The sequence below is a fragment of the Peromyscus leucopus genome, chromosome 23 (genome assembly GCF_004664715.2).
Source record: "Peromyscus leucopus breed LL Stock chromosome 23, UCI_PerLeu_2.1, whole genome shotgun sequence".
Classification (NCBI taxonomy): Eukaryota; Metazoa; Chordata; class Mammalia; order Rodentia; family Cricetidae; genus Peromyscus; species Peromyscus leucopus.
This window is the reverse complement of record NC_051082.1, coordinates 28,884,542-28,897,670: the sequence shown is the minus strand read 5'-3', so window position 1 is coordinate 28,897,670 and position 13,129 is coordinate 28,884,542. Positions and strand designations below refer to the sequence as shown.

Here is a 13,129-nt window from a genome sequence, read left to right as displayed (position 1 = left end):
GGAGAGAAGCTGGAGGGAAGCTGTGGGCGTGGTGCCCTTTATCCTTGGGTGTGACGTTAGGGTCTCAGGGTTCTCCCGGACCCCGGATCACTCTCTCCGCCTCCTCTATCTGCCAGATTGCGGGACAGAGAGTCACCCTCCCAGTGATACCTTCAAATGGCATCTTTGTGGGTCTAAGCGGGCGATTCGTGGAGCTGAGGACGACATTTGGTTTGCGTGTGAGATGGGATGGTGACAAGCAGCTTTTTGTGACTGTGCCCAGGTAAGGGGAGGCAGCCTAGTCAGGAAGCTGACATTTCTCTCCCAGAGTGCTCCACCCCCTACCATTGCAGTCCCTCAGGGTTAATCGTTTATATAGGTCCTCAAAGCTGGGAAGCAGCTAACCCAGGCAGCAGAAGGGAGACAGTAGGAAGTGGGGTCAGGACAGTGAGGTAACAGCAGGAGGCGTACACAGGCCTTGGGACTGTGCTGCACAGAGTCGCTCGCTCGGGACTCCGGGGAGCTGTCAGAAGAGCTGATGCTGCACGCGTTCTTCAAGGAAGGGTGGCTCCCCGGATGAGTGGAGAAGGACAAGTCAGGCTTTGTGGAATAGTGTGACACAGGGACGCGGGAGGTGGCTGATCTGGTAAAGAGCCAAGTGCCACCCCTGGAGACACACACACACACACACACACACACACACACACACACACACGCCAATCTAGGTACAGTAGTGTGCTTATAACACCAGTGCTAGGGAAGCAGGGGTAAAGGATTCTGGGGCTTGCTAGCCACCTACTCTAACTGAACGGGTGAGCGCCAGGGTCAGTGAGAGACCCTTGCTCAAAAATGAGGAGGTAGTTCAGTGGGCAAGGGTTCTTCTTGCACAAGCACAGGACCTGAGCTTGAATCTTAAAAGCTGGACTTGGCTGTGTGTGCATCTGGAACTCCAGTGTTGTGTGGGCCAGAGACCGGAGGATCCCTGGAATTTGATGCCTGCCAGCCTAGTTCCAGATTCAGCGAGAGACCCCATCCCAAAGACATAAAGTGGAGAGTGATCAAGCAGGACCTCCAACTTCCTTCTCTGGCCTCTGAGTGCACATGACAGTATTTAAAACACACTCACCAGGGCTGGAGAGATGGCTCAGTGGTTAAGGGATTAAGAGCGGGGTGGGGAGTCTAGCATAGGAGAGAGCGCTCTCTTCGAGCAGCTTACAGAGAGCCCAGAAAGGCAACACGCAGAGAAACCCTGTCTCGAAAAACCAAAAGAAAAAAAAAAAAAGAGAGAGAACACTCTTAACCAGACCAGAGGACCCAGGTTAAATTCTGAGCATCTACACAGCAGCTCACAACTGCCTGTAATTCTATTCCCAAGGGACACGATGCCCTCTTTTGACTTCTGTGGACACTGCATGTATGTGGTGCACAGATATACATGCAGGCAAAACACCCATATGCATAAAATAAAAACACATACTGGGTGGTAGTGACACACTTCTTTAATTTGGGAGGCAGAGACAAGCAGATCTCTGAGCTCAAGGCCAGCCTGGTCTACAGAGTGAGTTCTAGGACATGGAGAAACCCTGTCTCAAAAAACCAAAAATCAACCAACCGAAAAAACAAAAAACAAATGAAAAAACACTAAAACACATATTCACACATACATACTAAAAAGAAAAAATAAGGGGGACAACACCTGAGGAAGATACCCATTGTTGACCTCTGCCCCCACCCCACATGCATGCCTGTGCATATACACCTGCATGTGAGTGTATACACACACTGAGAGAGATAGAGAGGGGTGGGGAGAAACACATTCTTGTTTAAACCCATGAGAAGGTAGAGGGCAGCAAAGGATGTTGAGCAGACAGGTCAGAGGAGACCCTGTACAGATGCTCAGGCTGGGGCCTGTCACAGAATCTGTTAAGAGTGGATAGTCTCAACCCCCTCCTGTCTCTTACCATCAGGGCACACAGCTCACCGCCCCCTTGCTGTGGTCTCTGATGACTTACCCCTCTCCCGGACCCGCAGTACCTACTCAGGCAAACTCTGTGGTTTCTGTGGGAACTATGACGGGGACAGCAGCAATGACTACCGGAAGCCGGATGGCACAATGACACAGAATGAGGATGAACTGGGGAAGAGCTGGCAGGTAGAAGAGGAAGAGGACAAGAAGTGAGTGGGGCTCTCCCCTGGGGGCCAGGGGTGGTCCTCCGTTTTCAACCCTCTGACTGTGCCCATATTAAGATCTATCAGAGCTGGGCTTAGCTGTTTGTGCCTGTCATTCCAGAAGAGTGCGCAACATAGCAAATCAGTTCTAAAATAGAGCTGGAAATAGCCATGTAGAGCTGCAGATCATAGCTGGGTCCAGTTTGCTGAAATCCAAGAGCTGGGGGATCATGTAGCCCTGCAGAATCCCCAGTGAGTGGTAGAGCCCCTGCCTAGAATCCCCCAGTGAGGGGCTGGGGTGTGGCTCAGTGGTAGAGCCCCTGCCTAGAGTCCCCCAGTGAGGGGCTGGGGTGTGGCTCAGTGTAGAGCCCCTGCCTAGATCCCCCAGTGAGGGCTGGGTGTGGCTCATGTAGCCCCTGCTAGAATCCAGTGACTGGGTTGCTATGCCTCAGTGGTAGCACCTGCTAGAATCCCAGTGAGGGGCTGGGTGGGCCAGTTGGTAGTACTTGCCTGTGATTTTTTTTTTAATTTTTTCAAACTTTATTTTATGTGCATGTGTGGTGTGAAGGTGTCAGATCCCCTGGAACTGGAGTTACAAACAGTTGTGAGTTGGTGCTGCCATGTGGGTGCTGGGAATTGAACCCAGGTCCTCTGGAAGAACAAGTGCTCCTAACCACTGAGCCATCTCTCCAGCCTTGCCTGTGATCTTTATGTTTCCAGGACTATAGGAATGTCAAGGCCAAGCCTTGGCTAACATAGTGAGATTGTCTAAAAAAGAACAAATTAAGCTGACTAGCATTGCCCTTTTCTCATTCCCCACTTGAAGACTCCAGCTGTTCCACCTCGTTTGGGCTCTTCCAGTCTTGCTGACTGCTTGGGTTGGGTCTCTTCCAGGTGTCAGAACAAGAAGAGCCCCCCATCTTGTGATCCAGCCTTGGCGAGAACTATGTCGGGGTCCAACTTATGTGGCCAGCTTGTCGACCCAAAAGGAACCTTTGAGTATGGAGGAAGGCAGATGGGCTGTCTGGGGTTGCTAGGCACTATGGTTTCTCTGAGGTGGACCATGGAGGCTCTGCCCTCTCCTGCCCTCTGAGATAGCTTCTCTCCACAGGGCATGCCTGCTCTACATGAAGGCCTCATCCTTCTTGGATAACTGTGTAACGGACATGTGTAGCTTCCAGGGGCTCCAGCAGATGCTCTGTGCTCATATGTCGGCCATGACTGCCACCTGCCAAGAAGCCGGCTATGCCGTGAAGTCCTGGAGGGGACCCGAGTTCTGCCGTGAGTTAGGACCCAAAGCACTGGGGGATGATCTGGTACAGCTTCCTTAGATACAGACATGGTACAACCTGTTGATTCCCTACTCCAGTTACATATGAGGACAGGGTAGTGAGGAGAGTTGGAAAGATGTCTGGGAAAAATCAGTAAGCTGGCCAGACAGCAGTCCTGTAATCTCAGCTACTTCGGAGGCCAAGACAGAAGGATCTAAGTTCAACACCAAGCTGGGCAATTTAGGGAGCTTGTTTCAAAACAAAAAGACAAAAAGAGGGCTAGGTGCATGGCTCAGCAGTAGAGCATATGCCTAGAATCCATTGACAGGGAGCTGGGGTTATGGGTTAGTGGTAGGGTGCTTGCCTAGAACCTGTCAGTGAGAAGTTAGGGGTGTGGCTCGGATGCAGAACACTTTCCTAATGTGCCTAAGACCCTGGATTGAATCCTCAGCGGGGGTGGCAGGTGGGGGTGGGCAGGAGAAGGAAGAAGATGAGAAGAGAAGAAATAGGAGAGGAGAAAAGGACGAGGAAGAGGAGAGGAGGGAGAGGCAGAGAAGGATGAAGAGACGGCAGATCAATAACCATCCATAGTCACTTGGTTCTGTAGGGAAGAAGACAGTGTACTTTTGTGCCCCCCCCTCCCGTTCTCATCACATTCAGTGCAGACTGAATGGGTGAGGCTGTACTGGAGCTCTGGCATGGACACCCCAGTCCTCTGGAGAAGCTGCATTAGCAGACGCCCATCCCCAGGACCAGGCTGTTCATGGCTTGCTGGGTACCACACTTGCTTATTGAGAATGTCGACATATCAGAGTGCCTGTATCCTCTAATTTGTAGCTCATCTGCCTTCCATGGAGGGCCTTGGTAGCACCCATGCAACAAGCTTGGTTTAGGCAGGGGCTTTTGTTGTTTTCCTTTGGTTTGCTCTTGGAGCCAGGGTCTCATGTAGCCCAGGCTAGTCTTGAGCTCACCATAGAGCTTAAGATGGCACTGAATTCTTGATCCTCCTGCCTCCACCTCCTAGTGCTGGGACTGCAGGCATCACACCCAGTTTATGTGGCATGGAAGCCAGGGCTTCATGCATGCATACAGGCACTCTACCAAGTGAGCCACACCCTCAGAATGCAGGCAACTCTTAGCTTCTAGCCGCAAGCCCTACCGGTCAGCTGAGCTCCTGGGCTCATCTTCTCCAAGCCATATTTCTCAATATTGGTCACAGCACCTCTAGCTGGGACCTTCTTAGCATGTTCCTTCCTTCTGTACCTGGTCACATCTATCTCCTTTTGAAATTACTTTCTGAGACAGGTTCTCACTCTGCGGCCCGGGCTGCCACAGCCTCCTGCCTCCTGGATTTACAGGTCTGCACTACCACGTCCAAGTTGCCTGTTTTCTTACCTAAGCTTCTCCCTCCACAGCCTTGGACTGCCCTCAAAACAGCAGGTACTCCCTGTGTGCCAAACCATGCCCGGATACCTGCCATCCTGGATCTGCTCTCCAGCCCTGCCCAGAACAGTGTGTGGAAGCCTGCGAGTGTGACCCTGGCTTCGTCCTCAGTGGTTTTGAGTGTGTCCCTCGATCGCAGTGTGGGTGCACCAATGTTGAGGGACGCTACTTCAAGGTGAGCAGCTGGCGTGAATCCCTCAGCCCTAGAGACAAAAGGACTTGCTCTGAGTTTCTGAAGCCCTGTGTTGACGTGGGGAGTGGAGGGGGACAGGCAAGAAAGAGGAAGCCAGAGAAAGCAAGAGTAGCTAAGGCTGGCATACTGGATTCATGCTCTGATAGCTCCCTCTTCCTCTTCCTCTCACTCTCTCCTGGCTCCACTAATTTCTTTCCTTTCCTCCCTCTTTTCCTTTTTTGATATTGCTGAAGATAGAACCCAGGGCCTTGTGCATGTTTAGCTTAACAACTGAGCCACGCCCCAGCCCCTCACTTTTACCTCTCCCTGACCACCCCCCCCCTCACTGGGGATTTAGGCAGGTGCTCTACCACTGAGCCACACCCCAGCCCCTCACTGGGGATTCTAGGCAGGGGCTCTACCACTGAGCCACACCCCAGCCCCTCACTGGGGATTCTAGGCAGGTGCTCTACCACTGAGCCACACCCCAGCCCCTCACTGGGGATTCTAGGCAGGGCTCTACCACTGAGCCACACCCCAGCCCCTCCACTAGCACTCTCCCCCCACCCCCCCCCCGGCAGCAGGCTCCCACTGAGCCACACCCCAGCCCCTCACTGGGGGGGTTCTAGGCAGGTGCTCTACCACTGAGCCACACCCCAGCCCCTCACTGGAGGATTCTAGGAAGCAAGGTGTCTACCACTACCCCAAGTCCCTAACTAGGGGTTCTAAGCAAGTCTTTACCACTGAGCCATGACTCAAGCTCTCACTGGGGGATTCAAGGCAGGAGCTCTACAACCAAGTTGTAGTACTAGTTAATGCACCAGAGCTCTTTTTACTTGTTCTTCTTTTCCTTTTTTTTTTTTTTCCGACAGGATTTCTCTGTGTAGTTTTTGGTGCCTGTCCTGGATCTTGCTCTGTAGCCCAGGCTGACCTCGAACTCACAGGATCCGCCTACCTCTGCCTCCCAAGTGCTGGGATTAAAGGCGTGCGCCACTGCCACCCGGCTGCCATGCCAAGGCCAGAGGAGAATCTGCAGGAGTTGGCTCTCTCCTTTTAGTATGTGGGTCACTGGATCGAACTCAACTCCTCAGACTTGGCACTAGGTGTCCCCACCTACTGAGCCACCTTGCTGGCCTTTTTTTTTTTTAAACATCTCATTGATTTGTATGTGTGGTGTGTGTATAGTGTGGAGGCCAGTGGGGGATGCCAGGCATCCTGCTCTACCACTTTCTGCCCTGTTCCCCCGGGACAGCGTCTCCCACTGCACTTGGTATACTGCTGCGCCTGTTCGATACCAGCCTCCTGTACCTAAGCCCAGAGCTTCAGGAAGACCAGACAGCCGACAGGGAAGCCATCTCTTACTGCTTTCCCTCTGTCCCCCAGATACAGGAGCAGTGGTTTAACCCGGACTGCAAAGAGATCTGCATTTGCGAAGGCAACAACAGCATCCGCTGCTGGCCCTGGAAGTGTAAGGCCCAGGAAGCCTGTAGCCATAAGGAAGGCATATTAGGCTGCCATGCCCAAGGTGAGCAGTCAAGTCCGCATGGAAGGTGAGCAGGGGCTTCCTTTGAGAGGATGGCGATGGTTCATACTGACTGTCAACTTGACAGGTTCTAGAAACGGGTCTCTGGTGGTGTCTGTTAGCAAGTTTCTAGATTCAGTTAGTGGAGGCGAGGAGACCCACACTAAATGTAAGCCTCATCATTCATGAGCTGGGGTCCTGGACTACATAAGAAAGCGGAATCAAGTTGAGTGCCAGCGTCCATCTCTCTCTGCCCCACACTGAGGATGCCATGGGAGCTGTCTCACACCCCTTCACCATGCTTTCCCACCATGATGGTCTTCCCTACACACTGTAGGTCAGAACACACCGTTCTTAGCTCAAGTTGCTTTTGTAAAGATTTGGTAATAGAGTAATACAGTAATAGAAAGTAACAAGGAAAGTAAAATAGAGTAATGTAGAAAGCGTCAGCAAAAGCAGCTTTCCCCAAAACAGGGGCTCAGCTAGAGATTCTGTGTTGGCCATCTTACTGAGATTGGAACAAACATGAGAAAGACCCATTTATTTTGGTTTGTTTGAGACAGGGTTTCTCTGTGTAGTTTTGGTGTCTGTCCTGGATCTGTAGACCAGGCTGGCCTCGAACTCACAGAGATCCGCCTGGCTCTGCCTCCCCAGTGCTGGGATTAAAGGCGTGCGCCACCACCGCCCGGCCTGAAAGACCACGGTATAAAGGGGTTTAGCTGCTGGGGTGGTGCCTGCCTGGAATCCCAGCATTTGGGAGGTGGAAGCAAGAGGATCAGGTCATCCTCGGCTACATGGACTGTGTCAGTATTTAATCTTAAATTTTGTGTCTGTGTGACTGGGTGCACGTGTGAGTGTAAGGACCTGAAGAAGGCAGAGGGCGCCGCATACCCTGGATTACAGTTACAGATGGAAGCTACCTGAACGCCACATCGTAGGTGCTGGGAACTGAATTCTGGCTGCGAACGCAGTGAGTCCTCTTAACTTACCCTGCACCATCTTTCCAGCGTAGAGACTCTTTAAAAAACGCAGTAATGGATGAAAGGGAGGGAGGGAGGAAAGAAAGAGAAAGAAAGAAAGAGAAAGAAAGAAAGAAGAAAAGGAAGGAAGGAAGAAAGAAAGAAAGAGAGGAAGAAAGAGAGGAAGACAGAGAGGAAGAAAGAGAGGAAGGAAGAGAGGAAGGAGAGGAAGGCGACAGAAGGCTTCCGGGGAAGAAGTGAATCTGCGAAACCGGAAGCTTGACAGACTACGCTGCTCTGGGCTGTGAGGAGCCTGGAGCGCAACAGGAAATCCCTTCAGGAAAGATAGGAAGAGCAGCTGCCCAGCGAGGGACTCTGGGTCTGAGAGGAGCGGCGTGAGGAACGCGGCAGGTACTTCCGGGAAGAGCGGTGTGAGAAACGCGGCAGGAACTTCCGGGAGGAGCTATGTGAGGAACGCGGCAGGTACTTCCGGGAGGAGCTATGTGAGGAACGCGGCAGGAACTTCCGGGAGGAGCCGTGTGAAGAACGCGGCAGGTACTTCCGGGAGGAGCGGCTGTGAGGAACGCGGCAGGTACTTCCGGGAGGAGCAGCTTACTTCCGGAAGGAGCGGTGTGAGGAACGCAGCAGGTACTTCCGGGAGGAGCAGCTTACTTCCGGAAGGAGTGTTGTGAGGAACATGGCAGGTACTTCCGGGAGGAGCGGCTGTGAGGAACGCGGCAGGAACTTCCGGGAGGAGCCGCAGCCGCACCGTGATAGGCACTTCCGGGCATCAGTTTCCGTGTGGAGCGCTGGGGGAAGATTCCTGAGCTCTGAGAACGCTCGGGCGGGAGGGAGAAGAGCGGAGAGGAGGTTCCGAGAAGCCGGGCCTCTGCAGGACCTGGCACTCCGCTGAAGATGCAGAGGTTCGAGCCCTCCGAGGACGCGAGCGGAGGTCTCCACCCGCGTTTCCGGAAAGACAGTTCCCGAGGAACACTGGGTCCCGAGCGATAGCGTTCGAGCCTCTGGTTGTGGGGAAAACTTCCGAGCTTAGAACGTGTTTCCTGCCATAGCCTTAAGCGACACGCCACCCATTGCCTTCTATCACCGCGTACGTTCTTGGTGAGGGCGTTGCAAGGTGTCTTTATTTTGTGTTGTTTTTCCAGACAGGGTTTCCCTGTGCAGCCCTGACTGGCCTGGATCTCACTCTGTAGACCAGGCTGGCCTCGAAGTCAGAGATCCCCCTGCCTCTGCCTCCTGAGTGCTGGGGTTAAAGGCATGTACCACCACTGCCCAGTTACGTGTCTTTATTCTTTGGAGCAGATATGGTGTACATTTTCAGAAATAAGCCAGTTTGCTGGGCGGTGGTGGCACACACCTTTAATTCCAGCACTTGGGAGGCAAAGGCAGGCAGATCTCTGTGAGATTGAGGCCAGCCTGGTCTACAGAGTGAGATCCAGGACAGCCAGGGCTGTTACACAGAGAAACCCTGTCTCGAAAAACCAAAAATAAAAAGAGCAATCACCAACAACAAAATATTTAAAACCAAAAACCAGCCACAACAAACAAAAATAAGAAATAATCCATTTAATTTGTTTAAGGACTTTCGTTACAGGAGTTTTTATTGATTTCTTGCCTTCAGAAATAAGAATAATGTGGCAATTTTCAGTCAAAAGAATTGGGCCTCTTTTTTTTTTTTTTTTTTTTTTTTTTTTTTGCTTTTTCGAGACAGGGTTTCTCTTGTGTAGCTTTGTGCCTTTCCTGGAACTCACTTGGTAGCCCAGGCTGGCCTCGAACTCACAGAGATCCACCTGCCTCTGCCTCCCGAGTGCTGGGATTAAAGGCGTGCGCCACCACCGCCCGGCGATGGGCCTCTTTTTTTAGTGGTTGATCATTTTGTGGAGAGTTCATCTTTTTTAAGGTCAAGTTGACCTTTTCTTTGGCCTAAATGTCACTGATCTTTACCACCAAAGAGTTTCTTGGTTTCTGAGTTTGTAGCTGCATGATTACTACATGTCCTATCATTTCATCCCTCAAATAATACAGAGGAATAAATCTGCAGAACAATTTCCACCTGACACCAAGCCATAACTGGGAGCAATAGCTGCTAAGAGCAAAATTTACCTGGAAAATTCTAATTTGGCATTGTACTTTTAGACTTTACTTAAAATCTCATGAAGCAAAAGCAAGTCATTTCTCGAACATAAGTGTTCTAGTTTGTTTTCTGTGCTGTCTGTGGTAAACATCAGGGCCAAAAGCAGCTTAGGGAGGAATAGGGTTATTCCAGCATTCAGGTTAATAGTTCTTCATTGAGGGAAGCCAAGTCACGAACCCGGAAGCAGGAACTGAAACGGAAGAGTATGGAGAAACAGTGCTCCCGCTTGCTTCCAATGTCAGATTCAGCTGTCTTTCTTAAACAGCCTAGGACCACCTGCCGAGGGGTTGTACCACTCACGGTGGACTGGGCCTTCCTACATCAGCTAGGAATCACGAAAATGCCCCCCAGGTATGCCCACAGGCCAGTCTGGTGGAGGCAGGTTAGCAATTGAGGTCCCCTCCTTCTAGGTGTGTCAGATTGGTATCTGAAGCTAATGATGGCAATAAGAACCCCAAATTTAAGGCTGTCTTGCGATTTGTAATGCTCAGTTCCATTCTCCCGAATTTCTGTGGATTTGAAAATATTACTACTTGTTCATTTGGGCTTAGATAGAAGCTACTCAGGGTCCTATAAACATAGGTCTTTTTTTCCCTAGGGCCAATAAGCCAAACAATGTTGGGAGGCGAGGGGAATAGTTGAGAGCAGAGGGCCAAATATCTTGAGGTCTGTTGACTAGAGTGTTAGCCCACAATCCTTTGAGGCCGTATACTTCTTTGAAGCCATTTGTGTAGAAGTAATTGGACTGTGTGAAAAATCAATAAATGTCTTGTTATTTAATAAAAGGATGGAGGAAGAAGAGGGAGAGAAGAAAGGAGGAAGAAGGAGAGGAGGGTTTCTTTGGTCTCCCAGTTTTGGAGGTTTCACTCTGTGATCATTTGATTTTGTCGATTTGGGTCCCATGATTCAGCAGTACATCTTGTTGGGAAACATGACAGAACAAAAATTGCTTACATCATGGCTGGGACATGAGGGAAAGAACCAGAAAGAAGCTAGGATCCCACAATCCCCTTTCAACAACATCCACCCACTGACCTCAAACCTGCTGCACCTAAAGTTTTCACCACTTCCCAACAATATTGAGCTGGAGAATCAAGATTTGGCACATGAGTCTTTGGGATTCTACATCTAAACTTTCAAAGTAGGGTCAGCATCTTCAAGGGCTCACAAAGTGAAATTGAGGATGGCAGTCTCCGTTCTTGACCTTCCTGGGCCAAGCCAACAAGTCTTCCCAGAGGAGCCTGAAGTCCAAGGATGTGTCATGGGCCCCACCTCAAAACAGCCTCCCCAGGATGGCAGCCTTGACTTAAGGCTTCTGGGGTGTGGGGCAATGAGACACCAAAGCCTGTCCTTTCCTCCCCAGGTGAAGCCATCTGCGTTGCCTCCGGTGACCCCCACTACCTGACATTTGATGGAGCTTTGCATCATTTTATGGGCACCTGCACTTACGTACTGACCCGGCCTTGCTGGTCCAATTCTCTAGACAACTTTGTTGTGAGTGCCACCAATGAGATCCGTGAGGGTAACTTGGAAGTCTCCAGTATCAAAGCTGTCCATGTGCAGGTCTTTGACCTCAAAATCTCCCTGTTCAAAGGTCGAAGGGTCATGGTATGTGTCTTCTGTTGCCTCCTAGACCCCACACCACCCCCCAACCTCTTTCTCCTTCCCTTTTCTTTCAGTTAAATTGCTATTTTCAAAGTAGGGTCTCATGTGTCCACACTGGCCCAGAACTTGCTTATGTAACTGAGGATAACTTTGAACTACCAACCCCACCCCCTCCTTCCACCTCCAAGAGCTGAGCTCCAAGACACCTCTATTCTGTTGTCCGTTTTTTTAACCATGCCCCATTTGGTCTTTGTCCCAAGTTTCTGACGCTCTCTACTATATCCTGTCCATTTCTGCAGCTGAACAACCAACGGGTGGCACTACCTGTGTGGCCTTTAAAAGGACGGGTGGCCATTAGGTTGAGCGGCATCTTTGTCCTGCTCTACACGAACTTTGGGCTTCAAGTTCGATATGATGGAAAACACCTGGTGGAGGTGACAGTGCCTTCCTCGTACACTGGCTCACTCTGTGGGCTGTGTGGTAAGACCCGTGGGGACATCTGCCCCCCTCCCCATGTCTCCATTGGGTGTCCTCAGGACTTGTCAACCAATGAATGAGCTGAGGGCACCGGACCCAAAAGCAGGTACCTGGGAAAGCCAGAGGGAAAGAGGAAAGGGTTTCCAGATGTGATGGTACATGCCTGTAACACTGGTATTCAGGAGGTAGAGGCAAGAGGATCAGGAGTTCAGGTCATCCTCTGCTAGGTAGTGAGTTCAAGGGCAGCCTGGGCTTCATAAAAACCTGCTTCAAAACAAAGATGAAAGGTGGAAAGAGAGTGGCGCTCAATTGGTGGAGCTCTTGCCCTGAACGCAGGAAGTCTCGGGTTTCCTCCCAGCACTGTAAACTGGGTGGCAGTGGATACCTGTAATGCCAGGACTCGGGAGATGAAAATAAGAGGGTGAAGAGTTCAAGGCCATCCTTAGCTACATAGTTAGTTCAAGGGTAGACCGGTATACATAAGACCTTGTCATTAAAACAACAAAACAACAAAACAGAAAAACAAAAGACAAAAGGGTTAGCTTTGATGTGGCATTAGGCAATGTGTCTTCTATTGGGAAGGCAGTGGCCTCTGAGCTCTGGGTGACCGCTAAAACTCTGCTGCTTCGTGAGTTCAAGGGCAACAACACTGCAGCGTATGCCACCCTATGACGGCTCTCCTCCTTAGGGAACTACAACAATAACAGTTTGGATGACAATCTGCGTCCAGATGGGAAGCCTGCGGGCAACTCACTTCTGCTGGGAACTGCTTGGAAAATACTTGAAGCCTCTGATCCTGGGTGAGCTGGGTATATAGGGATCTGGGACTAGGTGAGTTGAGCCTGGTTGAGCTATGCTTGGGGGAGGTAGGTCTGGTGAGGGCTGAGTCTTAGGGAGCTAGGCCTAGAGGAAATGGGCATAGGGAGATGGACATGGGGATCAGAACATGGGGGAACTGGGCATCTGATGAGCTGGGCCTAGTGAAACTGGTCCCTGTGGGAAGTCTGCCAGTGGGTGTCCCTTGTGTGTATGGGCCTCCTCTGTGCTGCACACCCTACTACCAGGAATCCAGTCAATTCTGCTCTTCATCCTCTCTGAGTTTCCAGTGCTGGGGAGGGAACTCAGGGCTTTACCCATGTCACATACACACTTAACCAATGGCTAGAGTCACATCCCTGACCTGAGGCTGTAAACTTGAAAGGTTGTTCCAACAGGGCTGGGGGTATATCCCAGTGGGTAAGTACTCTGCTAGCATTCATGAAGCTCTGGGTTCCATCCCCCAAACCACATAAATCAAGCATGATGGTACATAGCTGTAATTCCAACAGATGAGAGGTAGAGGCAGGGGGATCAGTATTTCAGAGTCATCTGGGCCATATG

The 13,129-nt window shown here is 51.0% G+C and overlaps 1 protein-coding gene across 1 annotated transcript in view; it reads left to right on the top strand.

The window, feature by feature from the left end:
• The window catches only part of Zan (zonadhesin), a 106,353-nt gene that overhangs the window by 19,652 nt on the left and 73,572 nt on the right, over positions 1–13,129 (top strand). The window contains exons 19-27 of the mRNA XM_037198525.1: positions 117–262; positions 2,011–2,154; positions 3,010–3,147; positions 3,260–3,429; positions 4,835–5,037; positions 6,418–6,559; positions 11,031–11,275; positions 11,572–11,752; positions 12,438–12,549. Coding sequence (XP_037054420.1) covers positions 117–262; positions 2,011–2,154; positions 3,010–3,147; positions 3,260–3,429; positions 4,835–5,037; positions 6,418–6,559; positions 11,031–11,275; positions 11,572–11,752; positions 12,438–12,549 — 1,481 coding nt within the window. The remainder of the gene's footprint in view (positions 1–116; positions 263–2,010; positions 2,155–3,009; positions 3,148–3,259; positions 3,430–4,834; positions 5,038–6,417; positions 6,560–11,030; positions 11,276–11,571; positions 11,753–12,437; positions 12,550–13,129) is intronic.